This window comes from Balaenoptera acutorostrata, chromosome 20 (genome assembly GCF_949987535.1).
Source record: "Balaenoptera acutorostrata chromosome 20, mBalAcu1.1, whole genome shotgun sequence".
NCBI lineage: Eukaryota > Metazoa > Chordata > Mammalia > Artiodactyla > Balaenopteridae > Balaenoptera > Balaenoptera acutorostrata.
Window position 1 is genome coordinate 2,977,666 of NC_080083.1, and position 19,508 is coordinate 2,997,173.

Sequence of the window (19,508 nt, forward strand, 5' to 3'; positions counted from 1 at the left end):
TTCTCAGAGCTAGAAGCCCAGGATAGAGTCCCACATAAAATGTGGAGCTGATAGAATAAAAGGAGAACATTCATGAAACAAACACACTGATAAATAATTACACATTGTGATGAGTACCAGGAAGTTATAAAGCCAGGGTGCTCCGAGAGACATTGACAGGCAGGCGTGGAGACCTCTTTGAGGACAGACTCACAGCCACAATCCCAACGGATCAGTCAGGATCTCCCTGACTCAGGTCAGGGTGAGGACCCCACCGCGGAGGGAACGGTCTGTGCCGAAGCCGCCCGAGCGGGTTCAGCGTTGGGTGGGTCTGAGGTCAGGGTGCTGGAGTGTGGAGGTCAAGGGGGAGAGGGCAGGAGACGAGGCTGCTGACGCAGGCACGCGCCAGTCACGCAGGGCCGGGCGGCCAGGGGGTCGGGTCACTGCTTTATCCTAAGGGCAGGGGCACCGTCAGAGGCTGTAAGCTGGGGCGACGCGCTTCACCTTAGCTGGCTCCCCGAAGCGAGCTCCTGTCGGGGAGAAGATCCGGGCGGAGGAGGCGGGAGAGAGCACCACGACCGGCGTGGGCCTACTGCACGCTCTGGGGGAGATATGGGGGTGGCTTAGATGGGGGTGAAGTAGGGCACGGAGGGTGGGATCCACAGGACTCAGGGCTGCCTGTGTGTGTGGTGGGACAAGACATGGGAGGATGAGGGAAAAGAAGTGGAGTGGGACTTGGGCACCTGGGTGCGTGGAGGTGTTCTCTGGGACCAGGAGGAGAATGTGTGGGGCGGGGACTGCTTGAGAGCTCCCCTGCTAAATAAATATTGGCCAGATATTTTAACAAATGAGTGAATCAAATGTGGGTGTATGAGCGCCTGTCTGCCCCAAACCCTTGCCGACGCTGGGTAGAAAAGTGCGTGGATTTCAGGACGTATTTGTCGAATGAATGAAAGCATGAGCCCATCCATAGGTTTTATTTCTTGATTCAGTTCAGCAAATAATTCAGTAAGTTCCAAGCAATTTGAGCTTCAGGAAGGAAGGAGGTGGAGTGACTTGTCAAAAGGGGTCTGGGACCACTTACGACCTGCGTGGGCGAGGTGCCCCCCGCAAGCAGTTCTCCGTGACACTGGCCTGGCGTCCCACAATTTAACTCGGTTCTGGCACTGCCTGGAGATGGCGTCAGATCCCACAGGATGGCCCCCACCTCAGATGCCAGTCGCAAGTATTGGGTCCCCAGGTGATGGACAACTTCTGTCCGACTTGGCTACAAATCAGAGGTTCCCAGGACCGCCCCCCTTGGACTCGAGCATTTGCTACAGCAGCTCACAGAAGTCAGGGAGACACTTACGTTCACCAGTTTATTAAAGGATGCGATAAAGGACACAGATGAGCAGCCAGATGGAGAGAGAGAGGCACGGGGCAAGGCCGGGGAGGGTCCCGATCGCAGGAGCTTCTGTCCCCATGGAGATGGGGTGCATCGCCTTCTGGTGTGGATGTTTGCCAGCCTGGAAGCACTCAGAACCCTGCACTACTGGGATTTTATGGAGGCTTCATCTCATAGGCATGGTGGCCCACTAACTCCATTTCCAGCCCCTCTCACTTCTCATGAGAATAGGAGTTAGGGCTGCAAGTTCCAAGCTTCTAGTCATGACTTGGTCTTTCTGGTGACCAGCCAGCCCCCGCCAGGAGCCCACCCAGAGTTGCCTTGTCAGAACAAAAGATACATGTAAAACCTGGGAAATTACAAGGGTTTCAGGAGCTCTGTGTCAGGAACAGGGGCCAAAGACCAAATATCAGAACAACAGATGGTCCTAGTGCACTTATGACTCAGGAGATTACAGGGAGCTTTGTGCCGGCAACCGGGAACCAGAGACTAAATATATATTTATTGTAAATCACAATATCACACTTGCGTTCTGTTTTCTGGTTTTCACCCACCTCTTTTCTGGGAAGGAACAGGGGTCTGGGAGACGGATGTCTTTTCGTCCTTTGGAGGCTCGCTAGGTTTGAAGTGTTGGGTCTGAATCAGCTGACAGCCCCTGACTTTCTGTGTCCCCTCAGATGCCTGTGACATTGCCTTCGACCCCGACACGGCACACAGGTACCTCCGGCTGCAGGAGGACAACCGCAAGGTCACCAACACCACGCCCTGGGCGCACCCGTACCCAGACCTCCCCAGCAGGTTCACACACTGGCGGCAGGTGCTGGCCCAGCAGAGCCTCTACCTGCACAGGTACTACTTCGAGGTGGAGCTCTCCGGGGCGGGCATCTACGTGGGCCTGACGTGCCAGGGCATCGACCGCAAGGGCGAGGAACGCAACGGTTGCATTTCCGGAAACAACTTCTCCTGGAGCCTCCAGTGGGATGGCAAAGGGTTCACGGCCTGGCACAGTGACACGGAGACCCCACTCAGGGCCCGCCCTTGTCAGAGGCTGGGGGTCTACGTGGACTTCCCCGGAGGCGTCCTCTCCTTCTACGGCGTTGAGCCGGAGGCCATGACGCTGGTGCACCAGTTCGACTGTAAGTTTTCGGAGCCCGTCTACCCAGCCTTCTGGCTTTCCAAGAAGGACAACGCCATCCGGATTGCGGATCTGGGAGAGGAACCCGAGAAGCCGGCACCGACCCCGGTGGAGCCCGCCCCCTAGATGCCGGGGTCCAGAGCCCAGACCTGTGCTAACACACAGATGGGGCGGCAGCTTGCGCGTGAAGGCTGACTGGGGGGCAGAATCCCTGCCAGCGGTTGCTGGCTTTAGAAATCATGTGGGTCAGAGGATGAGGGGAAGGGTCTCTGGCTGCCGCCTTGGGCTCCATGCAGCGCTGTTCCCCACGTTTGCAATAATCCTCAGGCCCTAAGTCCCCCTCACCATCTTCTCGTGATGTCCTGTCTGCTTGGGTGAACAGCGCACTGTGCCCAGAGGTGGTCACCAGGAATCCTCAGAACCATCAGAAAGACTGCAGAGGAATCAGAATAAATTGCTAACTTTATCTCGCTTCCCCGCGTCCCCGGCACTGTCCTGAGCTCCTCCCGTGCGTCAGCCCTCGTGGCTCTCATGGCAGCCCCATGGGGTAGCTGCTTACACCGTCCCCATTTTGCAGATGGGGAAGCTGTGGTCTGGGGGGGATCAGTGAACTTGCTCAGGTTCATCGTGGTCACGTGGTGAGTGAGTGGCCGAGCTGGGATTCAGACCTGGGAGGGCCGATGTTGTACTTCTAACCACTACCCCACGCTGCCTTCCTCCTTCGACGGTGGGTGTTGTGTGCACGGGAATAAACCACATCATGAACTGCGTTCGTAGGAGTAGAGCGTCTTACGGCCTCCGTCGCTTTGCACCCGCACGTCTGACTGGGCCTTGCAGCTGTGCTGTGACGGAGAGCTCACTACCTCACATGGATGCTCACCTGGTTTGGGAACAGTGAGGGTTGCAGGAATGTCTTAGTGGGGTCCGAGTCCTAGTCTCTGTGACCTCAGGGGACAGGGCTCCTTCCTCTCTCCCGGAGCCGCCCGGACGGTGTGGACGCGTCTGATTCCTCATTCAAGGGCAGCTCTCACACCGTCCCCCCTGGGAATTATTCTTGGCTTCTCCCTCTATCTCCCACTTTCCTTTGTGGTTTCCAGACCTTCTACTCCTCTAATCACATCCCCCTCCTCTCTACAGACGCGCTCCCTAAGATTAATGATATACATTCATCAAACCTTTAGGCAAATGACAAACTGTATTGAAATGGGTTTCTGAGGACATAACCTGAGGCCCCTTTCGGGATTCCCTGGAAATACAACTTCTGGGTCTTTTCTGTGACCTGTGTCGAGTCAAGTCCCTTCCTCTTTGGCCAGTCTGACGGTCCTGTGTCAAGAGTACTTTACTTCAGCGTCACTCGACTCGTTTCCAGAGACCCTGCCCTGCATTTGAATTCTAGGATTTATATAGTATAGGATTTGAACTTTTTTTTTTTTTTTTTTTTTTTAAATTTATTTATTTATTTATTTATGGCTGTGTTGGGTCTTCGTTTCTGTGCGAGGGCTTTCTCTAGTTGTGGCAAGCGGAGGCCACTCTTCATCGCGGTGCGCGGGCCTCTCACTATCGCGGCCTCTCTTGTTGCGGAGCACAGGCTCCAGACGCGCAGGCTCAGTAGTTGTGGCTCACGGGCCCAGTTGCTCTGCGGCATGTGGGATCTTCCCAGACCAGGGCTCGAACCCGTGTCCCCTGCATTGGCAGGCAGATTCTCAACCACTGCGCCACCAGGGAAGCCCTGAACCTTTTTTAATTGAATTTAAAAGCTTTGAATTTTATTGACCTTTAAAATATTAAAAAAATTTTTTATTGGAGTATAGTTGATTTACAATGTTGTATTAGTTTCCGTCGTACGGCAAAGTGAATCAGGTATACATACACATATATCCACTCCTTTTTAGATTCTTTTCCCATATAGGCCATTACAGAGTATTGAGTAGAGTTCCCTGGGCTATACTGTGCATCCTTAGAAATTTTTAAATTTGAATTTTAAATTTCATCACATCATTGCTGCTTGCGGAGATAGTTTTATTCATGACTCTATGCCCAGTGTAATAGCTCTCCTTCCCAGCCTGGTGTCACCTACAGAATTGGTAACCTTTTCTTCTTAAATCTTACTCTTGTTGATATACATATTGATTAGGTTGATACCTATATTGATTAGAATTTTGCAGTCCTCAGCCAATATCTTTTGGGTTTGGTTATTCAATAAGTTATGCATCAGTAGAATTGTTTGCTAATGTAGCCCACCTTATGCCCCTTTATCCACTGGACACCATGAAGGACTTTTCAGCGGCAGAGATCAGGATATACTATGTCAGCATGTCCTCTCTAACGATGCTCTCTAGGGGGAAAGTGAGATCAGCTTGGCTGGGTTGTTGATGCTTCTTACTTTCTTCCCCAAATGCTCACATAATATTTGACAAACCATTTTAGAATTCTGGTGTAAGTTCACACCTCACCTGCTGTTTCCAGAATCTACCTTTTTTTTCTTTTAAAAGATCAAGACAATGTTGCCTGTTTTCATCCTCTACCATTCTCCCTAATTTCTCAAAATTTACTGCCTGGATTTCAGTCACGTTGGTAAATTGTGTCAGTGTCGTGAGATGTAATTTGTTTAGGCCACGCTCAGATTCATAAAAGGAACCCTTTGGGTGTCTCCTTACCTGTTTTGAACTTCAATTCCTCTTTTTGTCTACTCAGTTTTGGTTTTAAGACCTTTCTTCTCGATATAGAAGATCAAAGCAAAATTGAGCATTAGCATTGCCTTAAGCGATGGGCTTATCTTTTTTCTTTCCTTGGGTCCAAAAACTGAAAATCGCCTAAAGCAAACAAAATAAAAAATTAAAAAAGATAACAAAGGCCAATTTTACGCCCTCTGTCATTTTCCCCAAGCTGTGTTAGTGTGTGCCACTCCTGGATGTCCCACAGAAGCCTCTGTCTTTGGCAACTCCCTAAGCATAGACAGGAACATATAATAGCAGATGCAGCTGGTCAGGCGTTCCAGAGGTTCTGGATCCTCTTTCCTCTTCACACCCACCGCTGGCTACCACGTTCCTTCACTGAAGTTTTGCTGAGGCCCTTGGGTTTCCTCTAAAAAGCTTAGGTTTGGGGACTTCCCTGGCGGTCCAGTGGTTAAGACTCCACGCTTCCACTGCGGGGGGTGGGGTGGGGGCTCTGGTTTGATCTCTGGTCAGGGAGCTAGGATCTCGCATGCCTTGCGACGCTGGCAAAAAATAAAAATTAAAAAAAATTAAAGGGGGCTTCCCTGATGGCGCAGGGGTTAAGAATCCGCCTGCCAATGCAGGAGACATGGGTTCGAGCCCTGGTCTGGGAAGATCCCACATGCCGCGGAGCAACTAAGCCCGTGTGCCACAACTACTGAGCCTGAGCTCTAGAGCTCGCGAGCCACAACTACTGAGCCCACGTGCCACAACTACTGAAGCCCGCATGTCTAGAGCCCGTGCTCCGCAACAAGAGAAGCCACTGCAACGAGAAGCCCGTGTACCACAACCAAGAGTAGCCCCCGCTCACCACAACTAGAGAAAGCCCGCGCGCATCAACGAAGACCCAACGCAGCCAATAAATAAATAAATAAATAAATTTATTAAAAAAAAAATTAAAAAGCGTAGGTTTTTAGAGTTAATGATGAGTAGGGAGGGCTTTGGCATTTTGAGGACCGTTCCCCATTTCTTACCTCATTTAATCTTTGCAGCCCTGTGAGATAGGTAGTATTTTATGGAATGAAAATGAAAAGGTTGGCAGCTCAGAAAGGCAAAACTTAGTCAAGGATGCTCAGTAGGACGTTCTGAAAAAAGCGTTTGTGTTTATTTCTAAAACGAGGTTACGCTCACAGGTTCTGAGACATGAACGTCAGTGGTTCTCAGAGTGTGGCTTCCTGACCAGCAGCATCAGCACCACCTGGGAACTTACTAGAAAAGCAAATTCTCGGGCGTCAGCCAGACCCGCTGAATCAGAAGCTCTGGGGCAGTGTTTTAACAAGGCCTCTGGGGGCCCTGATGCAGGCTTGGGTTTGAGAACCTCTGTCTGCCCCATCTACTCTCTTGAATCTGTTCCGCCCTTCATACCAATAGCAAGTGCCCGCGAGTTTCCGAACAAGCAGGAAGTCACCCGATCTCCTTGAGGACCCGGCCATGTCAGCCGGGTCAGAACTTTTCTGTGCTCTCGTGTTTCTCCCCCTCCCGGAGAGGGAGACATTTCTAGCCAATGCCCTCATTCCCCACCTGCTTCTCTTTAAACCGAAGGGCAAATGGCAACTGGAAACTCCACGATTTCTCAGGAACGAGGACTCGTCTCAGTTAACTTTGCCAACAGGTGTGACACCACCTGATGGGCAGGAGGTGGCTCAAGCACGATGGTTTTCCCACCTTTCCTCTTGAGAACGATCCTAGTACAGCTTTTCCCACGTGATCAAGTGCCTTTGCAAACACATCACCCGCCTGTGAGCGAGGTAGACTCATGATCTCCATCTACAGAGGCGGGCGGCCGAGGGCGGCAAGTGAGTCACGGGGTGGAGGTATGTTTGCTGCTCCGTAGCCGAGACCCTCCTGCTCTGCAGCCTGAGCCCTTCCCTGATTTCCCACCATCTGACCCAGGTCAGGTGCTGGGTGGGAACCAGCAGAACCTCAGGTGCACGTTGTTGGGCAGGACAGTGGAGCCGATGGGGGTACCGCAGCCATGCCTTCTGGGGCTCGCTACACCATGCAGGGGGCGGGCAAAGGAGGTGAAGATTTGGGGTGGTATAGGCTTTAATCAGAATCATGAACAAAACAGAATGCAAAGGGCAGAAGGAAGCTAGGGGACTGCACGGGGCCTTCAGGCTGCTCGTAGCCTGGATATTTGGGAAATCTCCAGATGTATGTCTCAGCCCGAAAGCTTCTCTCTGAGAACTGTTTTCCCCTCCTGGGTCTTACTCCAATGAGACCTGTTTGCCCGCCTCCCTCTTTGGGGACCACCGGCGCCACTTCCCGACCGTTGGCTTACCCATCAGGCTGTCGCATCCTGCCATCCGCCAAGGTCACATTCTAAACTCTAACACCCGATCTCAAATGGCTCCAGTTTCCCTGCCTGAGCCGGCTGACATGCTGTGTGTGCACATGTGTGTGTGCTCACCTCTGTGTATGTGGGATGGGGCGGCAGCAGAAGTAACCACCAGGCTTACTTACACTAACGAATGTAAGCCTCACCCTACGACACCCTGCAGGGCACTGGTGATCACACATCTTCTACAGAGGAGGAGAGATGGGGGCCCAGAGGGGCCGAGGGGCTTGCCCAAGGCCACAGCCCTAGTAAGAAAGCAGCAGGATTCCAGCCAATCTCTGACTCCCAAGGTTGGGCCTTCAAGCGTGGAACCAAGGCTGAGTTGGATTGTAAAACTGCTCCCTTGAAGTCTGTCAGCTTCACAGATTAAAATCCTAATTTATTTGGACCTTTAGGAACAAGCTATTGTACTTTCAGCTTGTAGCATTTCTGGGGGTAATGTGCCCCCTTATATACTCAGGCGCTTTGGGCCTCCCTCCTCTGTCTGGCCTTCCTGGTGGGTGAGATGCTAATCCACTCTGGCCTTTTCTCCAGGCATCCGTCAGATAGAGGAGCTTGAGCTGTTAGCACTGATCTCCTTCCCGGCCTGATTCCTGTCCCCACCCCAACTCTTTACAAGACCTTCATGGCCAACCAACCCAGCGATGACTTACGCTGCCTTTCTCTATCGGTGCCCGGTCGCCAGACGCGGGCGCTAGACATGCTCACGGTATTGCCAACCTTTTGGTTTAATCCGGGGTAGTAATAACAACACCAAGAGCAGAGGCAGCTGGCCTCACACATTTGATCTGATACTAGAAGGTAGCATAATTTTCATCATCTGCCTTCATCTCCTCCTTCCTCATCATCAGTAAGATGGAGAAACTGAGGCTCAGAGAAGCCAGGCAGGGAGCTCACAATCATCCAGCTCCTTGGTGCCAGAATCAGTGTGCGAACCTGGTCCCACCTGAAGCGGAGTTGTCTCAGTGTGTCCTCAAAACTCTTTTCTGGGTTGCCCTGCGTTTGCAAGGGCATTTTGGCTGCGGTGGTGAGCTGAGGGGCTATGGTTAGATAGTAGTCTATTACAGTCATTTTTCCTAACTTAGCAGTATAGCTTTATTAGTTATTTTGAAAAACTTCAAACCTGTGAAAAGCTGAAAGAGTAGAATGATGAACACTCATATGCACTTCACCCACATTCACCAATTATTAGCAGTTTGTTGCATTTGTGCTCTCTTTCTCTCTGTGTATACACATACACACACTGAATATGTGTGTAATATGTGTGTGTGTGCGCGTATTTTTCTCAGACCTTTTGAAAATTATTTGTAGACATTTCATTCTGAGTATGTCAGCATTTAGGAGTGATTTTCAAGCTGTTTTCTGTGGACTCTGGGTTCTCTGGAGCTGCTGCTAATTTAAATTTTGTGGAGTCTGAAGTTGCTGTAAGACAGTGTCTGTCATCTTTGGCCTCAGGTGTAAAGGTTTTGTCTTCAGAATAGCCCGTTGCTCTCAACAACTGCCCTGCTAACAAGTCAACTTTTGAACTTATAAATTTGTACTAATAGACAATCACTATGTCTATGTTGCATGTTGCGTTTTTACAGAAGATATAATTTGCAAACAGGCCTTTGTTACTAAAAAGTTTTGGAAATCTCAGTGAGCCCCTGGTCTCCTTCCGGGTCATCACTGACCATCTTTTGGGGGCCCCAAGGGCCATGTGTGCTCACATGTTTGGCTGTAATGGCCCAAGTCACCATTTCTGAGTGGATCACAAGCCAGTGCTAAATGGTAATGATCTCATGAAACAGGTAAGTCATTGTCATGTCATTTTTCTTTTAAAAGCTCCACACATATTGTTTCTTCCCATACATCTCAATGTCTGTACATACGCATGTATAAACATCATAGTGGACATTGATTATCTGGCTGCCCAGAATAATGATCCCAATGACAGTAATACTGATGACAATAGGACGATAGTTAGCATTTATTGAGGGCTGAATATGTACCAGGCAGTCTTCTAAGTGCTTTGCATATAATACCCCATTTCAGCCTCACGCTGCTTCTGAAGTAGGAACTACTGTTGTTTCCATTTTACAGATGGGGAGACTGAGGCATAAAGGGTTAAGTAATGTGCCCGTGTTCACAGAGCTAGTGAGCCGCTGGGCTGGGGTCCAAACCCAGGAGTCTGACCCCAGACCCCACACTCCACTCAGTTGTGCTTCCTCCCAGGTACCTGGGTTGGTGTGTGATTGAGGCTGGAAGTCCCCAGATATATTCTCAGGCCCACAGACATTTTTTTTCCACTAGGGAGTTTTCCCTGCAGAGGTTTCTGGTTAACCTTCTGAAGCAGTTAAGTAACAAATATATGTTAAACATTTGTGTTTTCACTTTGATGATGAGTTAAGATGACTATAAACGTATTCAGGATCATTCTAACCGAACAGCCATTCACAGATGTTTCCATCTAATTTCATATTCACAAATGTTTAAAAGTCACTCACGAACAACAACAATGGAAGCTCAACACCAGGTTCCACGATATTTTTTTTCCCCCTTTGAAAGGGGTCCGTACATTATTTAAATTTGACTACCTCTCTTCCTGTTGTTCTAGAATCGACATGACCAGCTCTTTCAGAATATACAGCAACTGCCTCCCCCTCAGCAGCGCCAGGCTTAGGAGATTTACGGTAAAGGCACGTTTCCTAGGAGGTCAGTACAGAAAGCCAGACTCAACGGCAGTTTCTGGGGAGAGCAGCTTTCTGCCCATTGCAGCAGTTTCCTTTTTCTTTGGGAGATGTTCACATTTGAAAAGGCTCAACTGGGATATTTATCAGCCTCTCCTGTTCCTCTGGGGTTTGGTGAAGTTGACAGCCGGCAAGGATAAAATGAGCTGGTCATCTCGGGACCATGGAAAACATGGAATCGAGGCTCAAGAATGCCCCTTATTTTCGATGTGAGAAGGGGAACAATTCCGTCCCCGTGTGCCGGAAGTGTGAGACGTGTGTCCTGGCCTGGAAGATCTTCTCCACCAAAGAGTGGTTCCGAAGGGTGGGCAGGATGTCCCAGAGGAGGTTTCTGGTCAGCATCCTGCAGCAGCTGGACAGCTTGTATTTGTTACACTATTTTCAAAATATCCTTCAGACCACGCAGGGGAAGGATTTTGTCTACCACAGGTCCCGGGTCAACCTCAGCAAGAAGGAGGGGAAAATCGTCAAGTCCTCCTTGAACCAAACGCTGGACGAGACGGTGGAACAGAAGATGAGGGGGATTTTGCACTGGTTTGGAAACAGCAGCTCCCGGACGAAGGCGAACTACACGCTCCTGCTGCTGCAGATGTGCGACCCCGAGCTACTGCTCACTGCCGCTGATGTCGTCAGAGCCCTGCTTCTGAGAGGGCGGAACGGTGCCTCAGGTGAGCGAGGCCACAGGTAGAGACCTAAGGGTCCCCAGAGACCAGGAGGCCGGGCTTCAGGAGCCCGTCAAGGAACGGGAGGTGTGGACAAGCTTAGGTAGACGGGGATCTTCCAGATGGCAGAACAGAGCGCTTTGTCCTGACACCCGATCCTGTTGACCGAAGGAGAAGCTGCTGAATGTGACTTCCTGCTAGAAAATTATAAAAGGACAAATGCAGAAGGAACTTTGAACTGTCAGGCGTTTCAAAGGGATTTCTGCATCCTTTAGGCCCAGAAATGGCGGGTCTGCGCCTCTGCTACTTAATGCTGGGGCGGTTCCTGCTTTAGCAGGTTAGGGATTGAAGCGGGTTTGAGAAGGAGGTAAAGGGGGGTGCTACTGAGTTGTTTTGCCCTTCAGTTTGCACTGCACGGAAACTAGGCCAAGAGGTCAAAACCTAAGGCTTTCCTTCATTCATCCCACTGTATTCCTTGCTTGCACATAAAATCCAACCTCGACTTGGAGTTTATGCAAGGCTGGAGGTAGTGGAAGGGCCAAGTAAGGCTGGGGTAGGCGTTCTCAGTCGTTGCTTGTATCACAATCACTGGGAGGGCTTATTAAAACCCAGGTGGCCGGGGTCCTCCCTGAAAGGTCCTGACCCAGCAGGTGTGATGTGGGCCATGAGTCTGCATTTCTAACAAGTTCCCAGCGGATGCTGATGCTGGTCTGGTGACCTCACTTTGAGAGCCGGTGGTCTAGGGTGTCGGTGACAAGGTCTTGGAAATGTTTGGCCAGCTGAACTGGGGCAGCAAAAGCAACCAGAAAGGAGGCAAGGGACTGGGGGTTGCAGGGGGTCCAGTACGAGAAGCAGAGGATTAGCAGACTGGGACAAGGCTGGGAGAGGGCGTCAGATGGAGGGATTCGGAGGTTGAGCTCTTGAGGGCGGGGAATACCTGCTGTCCACGAGACCTGGTTTGTGGTCCTGTTTGCAGACTCATAGAATCCCAGGAAAGTTTAAAGCTACATGACCTTGGGGGCAGTTAGATCCCGTTATATGCCCTTGATTTCTTTGGTGTGTCCAGGAAGTAAAAGGATAATCATCTGGAATGAAGAAGCGGTGGAGAAAATCGGAGGATCCCATAAGTTAGATTAGAGATTGATCAGTCCAACTCCTTCATTTTATATGTAAGGAAGTCGAAGTTCAGGGAATCTGAGTGATTCGGCCGTGGTCACCCAGTCGGGGGGTTGAAAACCAGGCCCCCCCGTCCTGGTCATCTCCCATGGGCAATGCTGGCCCCCGGACAGGGGCGGCAGGCTCGAGTAGCCTCATCTGTACACACAGGTCCTTACCCACCGCAGGAATCAGCTCCTTGTATTAAAAGTTGTGTAAGTCCATTTACAGGTTGTGTCAACCTTCCCCTTTTCCTAGGGGAGCTTCTCTCTTAAAATTAAATTTTCTAGGACTTCCCTGGTCGTCCAGTGGTTAAGACTCTGTGCTTCTACTGTAGGGGGCATGGGTTCGATCCCTGCTGGGGGAAGTTCTGCATGCTGCCCAGTGCGGCCAAAAAGAAAGAAAAAAAACTAAATTTTCTAATTTGACTCAAGGGCATTTATTCATATCATTGAAGAAAATAATGCAAAAGCTTCAGAAAAGCAGTCCTTCTCCCAGCTCCTCCCTCTCTCTCTTTCTCTTTCCCTCCCTCTCTCCCTCTCATTCTCTCTCTGTCCTCGTGTACATAGAGCTCTGATGAAGTTTGCAGTGCAGGTGGGCTGGCAAAGGCTAACAGAGGCTTTCTGTGATTTTTACGTAGTTAACTCAGAGGCCCCAAATAAAAACAGACATAACTGGCCTGGTCCGTTTTGTGTCGATTAAAAAGAAGCCAGTAGAAATAAAACCATCTCTGTCTACCACTTCCTCTCCACACACCTGCTTAAAGAGCCACTCATCTTGGCCTTTTGTTTTTCAGGGAACGACCCAGACTCCAAGGATGTGTTTTTCTTCCCTGAGAAAGGCCACACGCCCCCGTGCGAGACCTCACAAGTCTGCTGGGCAGCCAGACCCGGGCACACATCCTTCCCGTTGTCCAAAACTACAGGAAAAGCAAGCTTGCACGAAAATGTGTGGTGGGGAGCAGCCACTACTGGTGAGTCCGCTGGTAGGAAGAAAGCTGATGGGGAGGGAGTCCCGCGGAGATGGAGGGGCTGGTAGGGCAACGGTGTCTGGGGAGGACAGAGTTGGGCAACTAACATTCACTTGTCACCTACAAAGTGGGTTGGGCTCTGTGATATTTATTCCCTCATTTAATCCCACATCTGGTAAGGGGAGAAACAAGGATTAAAATCAGTCAGTGTGGGACTTCCCTGGTGGTCCAGTGGTTAAGACTCTGCGCTTCCCCTGCAGGGGGTGCAAGTTCGATCCCTGGTCCGGGAGCTAAGATCCCACATGCCGTGGGGCGTGGCCAAAAGATAAAATAAAATCAGTCAGTGTGACCTTAAGTCCCCTCCTGTCCCAGGCAGGAATCTCTTGGTCTAGCCCCTGACCTCTGGTGTGGGGGGATGGGGAGGGGCACCTCCAGAATCCAACCCACCAGGAGCTGTTTTTGTAGCATTGGATTCAGTCTTGAGGTGGAAACAAAAGCAGTGGGGAATTGGGCCCTGACCTTAAGGCCGTCCTCACTTGGTTTTTGAAGCAAGACATATACACGGAATAATTACGGGAAACATAGATTCAGAAACGCTTTTTATACAGAAATTTTCAAGTTTCAAAAGTAGGTAGAACAGTGTAATCATCGCCCACATAACCGTCATCCAGCCTCAATAATTACCACCATCTTACCAATCTTATTTCCTCCATCCCCCTCTTTTGATATTGAGACTTTTTCTTGTTGGGCTCATTTAAAGGAAACTCCAGACACCATGCCATTTCACCAGCAGGGCAGTTTTGATGCCACAGCCATCGACTTGAGCTGGGCACGCTGAAAACTGCTTGTGCGTTTGGTTGGGGAAGCTCTATTTTCATTTTGGCAGAAGAAATGACCAAACCCCGGTGGCCTCAGGGTAGACCCTGATGAGCTCTGTTTTGGGGGACAGCTTTTGGCAAGGACTTGCTCTCGGCCCGGAGTCACCCCAAAGACGCCCCAACCGTGCCCCCTTCTCCGGCTTCCCTCTAGAAGGACAGTGGAAGAGTTCACTCCAGTATATTTCCGAGATGAATAGGCTGTCTTCTGAAAAAGCAAGCGTGTCCAAAGCAGGCTCGGCCCCCGCCGCCGATGTGCTGGTGGATCTGGAGGCCGTCAGAGAGCTGTCTTCTGGGGTCAGCAGATACCGCGACTTCATCCGTCACCTGCCCGCCCACCTCTCCAAGTCTATCCTCAGTATGCGGGGCCTGTTGGGGGATTTCTCAAGACCCCGCCCTCCCCGCCCGCCACCATCGCAGCGCAGTTGGGAGGTCCCCAGGTCCACCTCTTGTTTTCCAGGTATGCTGGATAAGAACAGCCTGAACAGGTGTGTGTTCGTGAGCCAGCACTGGGCAGTGCTGGCGCAGCAGGTCAGGACCGACATGTCCATGCACTCTTTCATCCAGCGCCAGATCACCTTCCTGCAGGTACTTCCTTTGGGAGGGGACAGCTGTAGACCAGCCTCATGTCTGCACCAGCCTTTCCGTCTGCGGTAGACCCTGAGCTGGCCTCCTGCTGCTTCCTCAACTGCCTTTTTGTGCGGACTCCTGATATCCCCGTTTACTCTCCCCTTGTTGGTGCATCTAGCAGGGATGACACGTATAGAAACCTCTTGGGAAGACAGAGGCAGAGCCTTTCCGGAGCCTCACAGAGCAGGGAACTTTCCCCAGGGAGCCATATTGCAGCTTGTGCAATATAAGAAAACCTCAGGTACACAGATGTTTACAGAGCCACAAAGTGTTTTTTTAGGTTAAAATGCAGTTTCCCCGGAATAGTAACCATCTCTGGCATTTATACTTCTGTTTCTTGCCAGAAGCCTGACCCTAAATCATGGGTTCCTGGTAGCTTGGATTTTTCCCAGCAGAGGGAGAGGAGGCCTTGAGCCAGGGGACATGCTGGAAGCTGGGAACCACCCACCATCCTTGCTGGTCCCCCTCCGGATGTTTGGTGGGCGTTACCCTCCTTCAGCCAGTTTACACACACCATTGGCCTAGCTGGCCAGGCCCAGGCCTTCCTTGCCCAGAACTTACCCATCTTTCAGATCTTGCCAAGCACTAGTTTTTCCCCTCCTCTTGGAGTGTAAGAACTAAGAGTAGCCATTTTCTGTTATTTTCCCCCAGGGGTCCTACACCAGGGGAATAGACCCTAATTACGCCAACAAGGTTACAATCCCAGTTCCTAAGATGGCAGATGATGGGAAGCACCTACATGTGAAAAATCAGAAATGGAAACTGAGAACGAAGGTGGGTTCCGACGGCACCTGGGGCAAGCGACTGTGGGCGTCTTTTCCTACTGGCCGTTGAAGGCTGAAGTCTAGACTCAGCCCTCACATATGGATGTCAGATATGGGAGGATGTAGCATGGAGCATATGGATGTAGGGTATGGGAGGGTGTAGGATAGAGCATATGGATGTTGGATATGGGAGGATGTAGGATAGAGCATATGGATGTCAGATATGGGAGGATGTAGGATAGAGCATATGGATGTAGGGTATGGGAGGATGTAGGATAGAGCATATGGATGTAGGGTATGGGAGGGTGTAGGATAGAGCATATGGATGTAGGATATGGGAGGGTGTAGGTTAGAGCATATGGATGTCAGATATGGGAGGGTGTAGGATAGAGCATATGGATGTAGGGTATGGGAGGCAACATTCCCTAAGGGAGACCACATTTGGGTGCTGTGTGTCCTTAAGCGAGTGACTTTCTCTCCTTAAGCCTTAACTACCTCTTCTGTTAAATGAGGGGGCTGATTTGGTTGTCTTCTCAGGGTTCTTCCTGACTGCAGCTCCCACGTCAGGTCCTGTGTCCAGGGCATCTGTCATCTAGCCGGGAGCTCAGAGCCAGGAGCTGGGGTTTTTCTCACCACCTCTGTCCCTGCATTGAGAGGCTGCAGGGGGGTCTGTCGCTCGGGATTGAGGACATGAGGGCAGGGCTAGGGCCGTCCCCAAACGTCCAGGGTCCAGAATGAATTAAGCTTTCTGACCTCTCACTTCCAGGTTCATTCTGGTTCTAGGACGGAAGGAGAACGTTACTTAGCCTCAGACCTCTCTACAAAATCTCGGGCAGTAACAAAAAAAAGTATCGTGTCTCAGATGGAAGACTCTGAGCTCTGGGTTCTGCCCATTCAGGCATGGTGGTCATTCCCCAAACCAGTGGACTCCTGCCCCCTCCTCTCTGCTCAAGGGCCTTCTATTTTGAAATCTATTCAATGGGCCCCAAAAGGATACTTAACAAGGGTGGTCAGACTGTAGCTTTCCATAGGAAGACTGTGCAGTTTCAATTAGAAGTTGAGAAAGAGAAGGGTCCAGTTCTTAGTCTGTAGAGGCCGTTCTGGTCACACAAGGAGGGAGGGGGGCAGGGAGGGCAGCAGGATGATGGGACCGTGGTGACTCTGGGGGGTCCAGTCACTACTCAGGTCCAGCTGAGTATTGCCACGGGATGCTGGGCACCCCGGCTTCCCAGGCCGCCTGAGCTTTCAAGGGAAGTGAGAAATCTGAACTATCACGGGACAGCTCCTGCTTTTCTCTAATGCTGGCAACCAATTAAAAGCATTAAAAAAAAAAAAAAAACAAAACACTACATGGGCCAAAGAAAGCACATTTGTGGACCTGCAAGTTTTGAAAGCTTTGAGTTGGCCCCTCCACTCATTTTATAGATGAAGAAACAGAGTGTCAGGCCTCCACTGGAGCGAAAGAGACATAAGTTCAAGGCTGACCCGCTCTTTCCAAGCCCGTCGCTCTGTTAAGCGTAACAAAACCAACACCCTTCTTCCTTAGGTGATGTAGCTAGTAATTGCCGGACAAACAAGGACTACCCAGACAGTGTTTGATGCTTAGAAATGTATAATTCATTTAAGAAGAGAAAGAGAAACAGGTAAAGGTGTGGAGAGCAGTAGGGAAGCAGTGGCACTGAGCGGTGAGGGGGCTGCTGGGAAGAGGCGGAGGCGAGTGGCGAGGGCTTCCGGGGCTGGCGGCTGCGGCGGGGACTGCCTGTGCTTGATTTCCGTGATCTGCCTGATCCTCACGATGGGTCGGGTGAACAGCGCTGCTCCCAGTGTGTGGGTGTGGAAATGAGGCTGTGCTGTTAGAACACTTACCCAAGGTCTCCTAGCTGGTCGCGGCAGAGCTGGGATTCGAACCCAGATCTTTTTCACCCCATCGGCTCCACCGAGTAGCCTCCAGGCTCTCAAAGCCCAGTGGGTGAGCGAGAGCCAAGGAATTCCAGCCTGGGCTGTGAGAAGCCCGTGAAGCCTCGTTTAATTCAAGGCAGGATATCAGAGCTGCCTGAACACGCGAGGGGAAGCAGGCTGATGGATTCTTCTGGGGAGAGACTTCTGTGTGGACGTCAGGACCTGGTGAAAGATCGAGAAGGAGAATGGGCTGAGGAAGAGTGGACGGGCGTGGAAGAGAAGGCTGAGGTTGGGAAGGAAGACAGGTCCCCAGGCACAAACGTGGTGCTGTGGTCCTCTTTGCTTTCATCACAAACTCACCTTGTCTTATTGGTTTCCTGCTAGTGTGATTGCTATTTCCTGCTTTTTGAGGTTGAAGAATGAGGCTGGGAAGAAGACTGGAACGGGAATTCCAGTTGAGTCATCTATACCAGAATTTAGCATCCCTGCAGGGCCATAGCTACTCAGAAAGTGTGTGATGAAGGGAGGGAGTGGGGAGGGACGAAGGAAGGAGGGAAGGGAGGAAGGAAGGAAGGAGGGAAGGAAGGAAGGAAGGGAAGGAGGGAGGAAGGAAGGGAAGGAGGGAGGGAGGGAGGGAGGAAGGAGGGAAGGAAGGGAAGGAAGGGAGAGAGGGAGGAAGGAAGGATGGAAGGAAGGAGGGAAGGAGGGAAGGAAGGGAAGGAAGGAAGGAAGGAGGGAAGGAAGGAATGGAGGGAGGGAAGGAGAGGGGAAGGAAGAGAGGGAGGAAGGGAGGAAGGAAGGAAGGGAAGGAATGTTGGAAAGGGATGGGGAACACCCCTGTTGAGACTTGATAAAATTGATTTCCCCTCTCTGAGGCTCAGATGCATCATCTGTAAAATGGTGAGAATACTTTGTGGGGCAAGTGATATACGTTGTGAGGCAGCTGTAAGGAGAAATGAAGGTTGCAGATGTATGAAAACTTTGACACACAAGTGTGTAGAGCGTGCAACAGGAACTTCACATGTGACTTGAGTTCCCACGAGTGCGCTCTGTACTGTCTCGTGCACACACAACAGGAACTCGAAACCCCGGCTTCTGTGAAATGGGCACCGGTGACTTTATTTTGCGTGCATCCTGGTCATGAGCTCATTTTTGGAAAAGTTGTGCTATCAGCAACATCGGAAGTTCTCAGAATCAGAGGTGGAAGAAGGATCAGGACCTTCAACTCAGTATTTTCTCACTCAGGGGTTCCTTTTGCTCACGGGTCCCTCCCCATCACCACGTAGCAGCGGCCACAGCCTGAAGGGGAGGAGCTCTTGGGCCCCTGTGCCCTCGCCAGGGGAGAGTCTCAGGGATGCGTGTCTGGGGTCAGGTTGCTGCCGTCCTTTGACGGTAAGTGTTCCCTTGTTAGAATGACTACGACCTGTGGACCGCATACCAGAACGAGGAAACTCAGCAGGTGCAGATGGAGGAGAGGAATGTCTTCTGTGGCACTTACAACATCCGCATTCTCTCTGACATGTAGGTACTGTGGTCAGAATCCAGGTCTCCAGGGGCCCCTGAACTACCCACACGGGCATCTGAGGACTCCCATGACCTTTGCTCACTTGGAAAGGCAATCCTTCCTCACCTCAAGCCCCAGCCTCAAACCCACATGAGATCCCATTTGGAGAATAGGTGCTTGATTTTTGCACCATTCTTGGCATTGGCTGGAGGTCCCTCTCCCCTTATACATTTTCGGTACACTGACCAACAAGCTTTTGCACAATTCACAGGCATGAAATCTTTTTAAAAAATATCTTTAAAAAAAAAAAATATCTTTACCGTTTAATTCTTATTTTAGAAGTAATATATCCTTATTGGAAAAAAAATCCACTAAATGCCAGGAAATGTATAGAGGAAAGGAAAGCTCTCTTACAATCTTGTCACATAGAGATAACTACCATTAATATTGATGTCTATTCTAGAATTTTTTCTTTGCCTCTATGAATACATATTTTAAATAGAAATGAGGCTATGCTCTACATAGTTCTGTAACCCACTCTGGCAAGGTACTGTGAATGTCTTTCCATGTTAAATATGAAAATGGTATTTATGATAACTACCTAGTGTGGCATCATTTGAATATGCCATAAGAAGACCCTTTAATAGGCAACTTTCTGCCATACTTTAGACCTAGGACTTCACTCTTTATTCATAAAGTTTTGTGCAGGCCATCATTGTTCTATTTTTGGCTGTGAACCTTACTAACAAATTGCTTCTTGACCAGCC

General features: G+C 50.4%; 1 protein-coding gene across 1 annotated transcript in view; it reads left to right on the forward strand.

The window, feature by feature from the left end:
- Positions 1 to 19,508, forward strand: part of LOC103020859 (F-box/WD repeat-containing protein 10) — a 62,717-nt gene that overhangs the window by 15,069 nt on the left and 28,140 nt on the right. The window contains exons 6-13 of the mRNA XM_057536170.1: positions 2,044 to 2,618; positions 7,161 to 7,236; positions 10,429 to 10,950; positions 12,896 to 13,072; positions 14,099 to 14,302; positions 14,405 to 14,532; positions 15,226 to 15,348; positions 18,649 to 18,758. Of these exons, the coding sequence (XP_057392153.1) occupies positions 2,044 to 2,618; positions 7,161 to 7,236; positions 10,429 to 10,950; positions 12,896 to 13,072; positions 14,099 to 14,302; positions 14,405 to 14,532; positions 15,226 to 15,348; positions 18,649 to 18,758 (1,915 nt within the window). The remainder of the gene's footprint in view (positions 1 to 2,043; positions 2,619 to 7,160; positions 7,237 to 10,428; positions 10,951 to 12,895; positions 13,073 to 14,098; positions 14,303 to 14,404; positions 14,533 to 15,225; positions 15,349 to 18,648; positions 18,759 to 19,508) is intronic.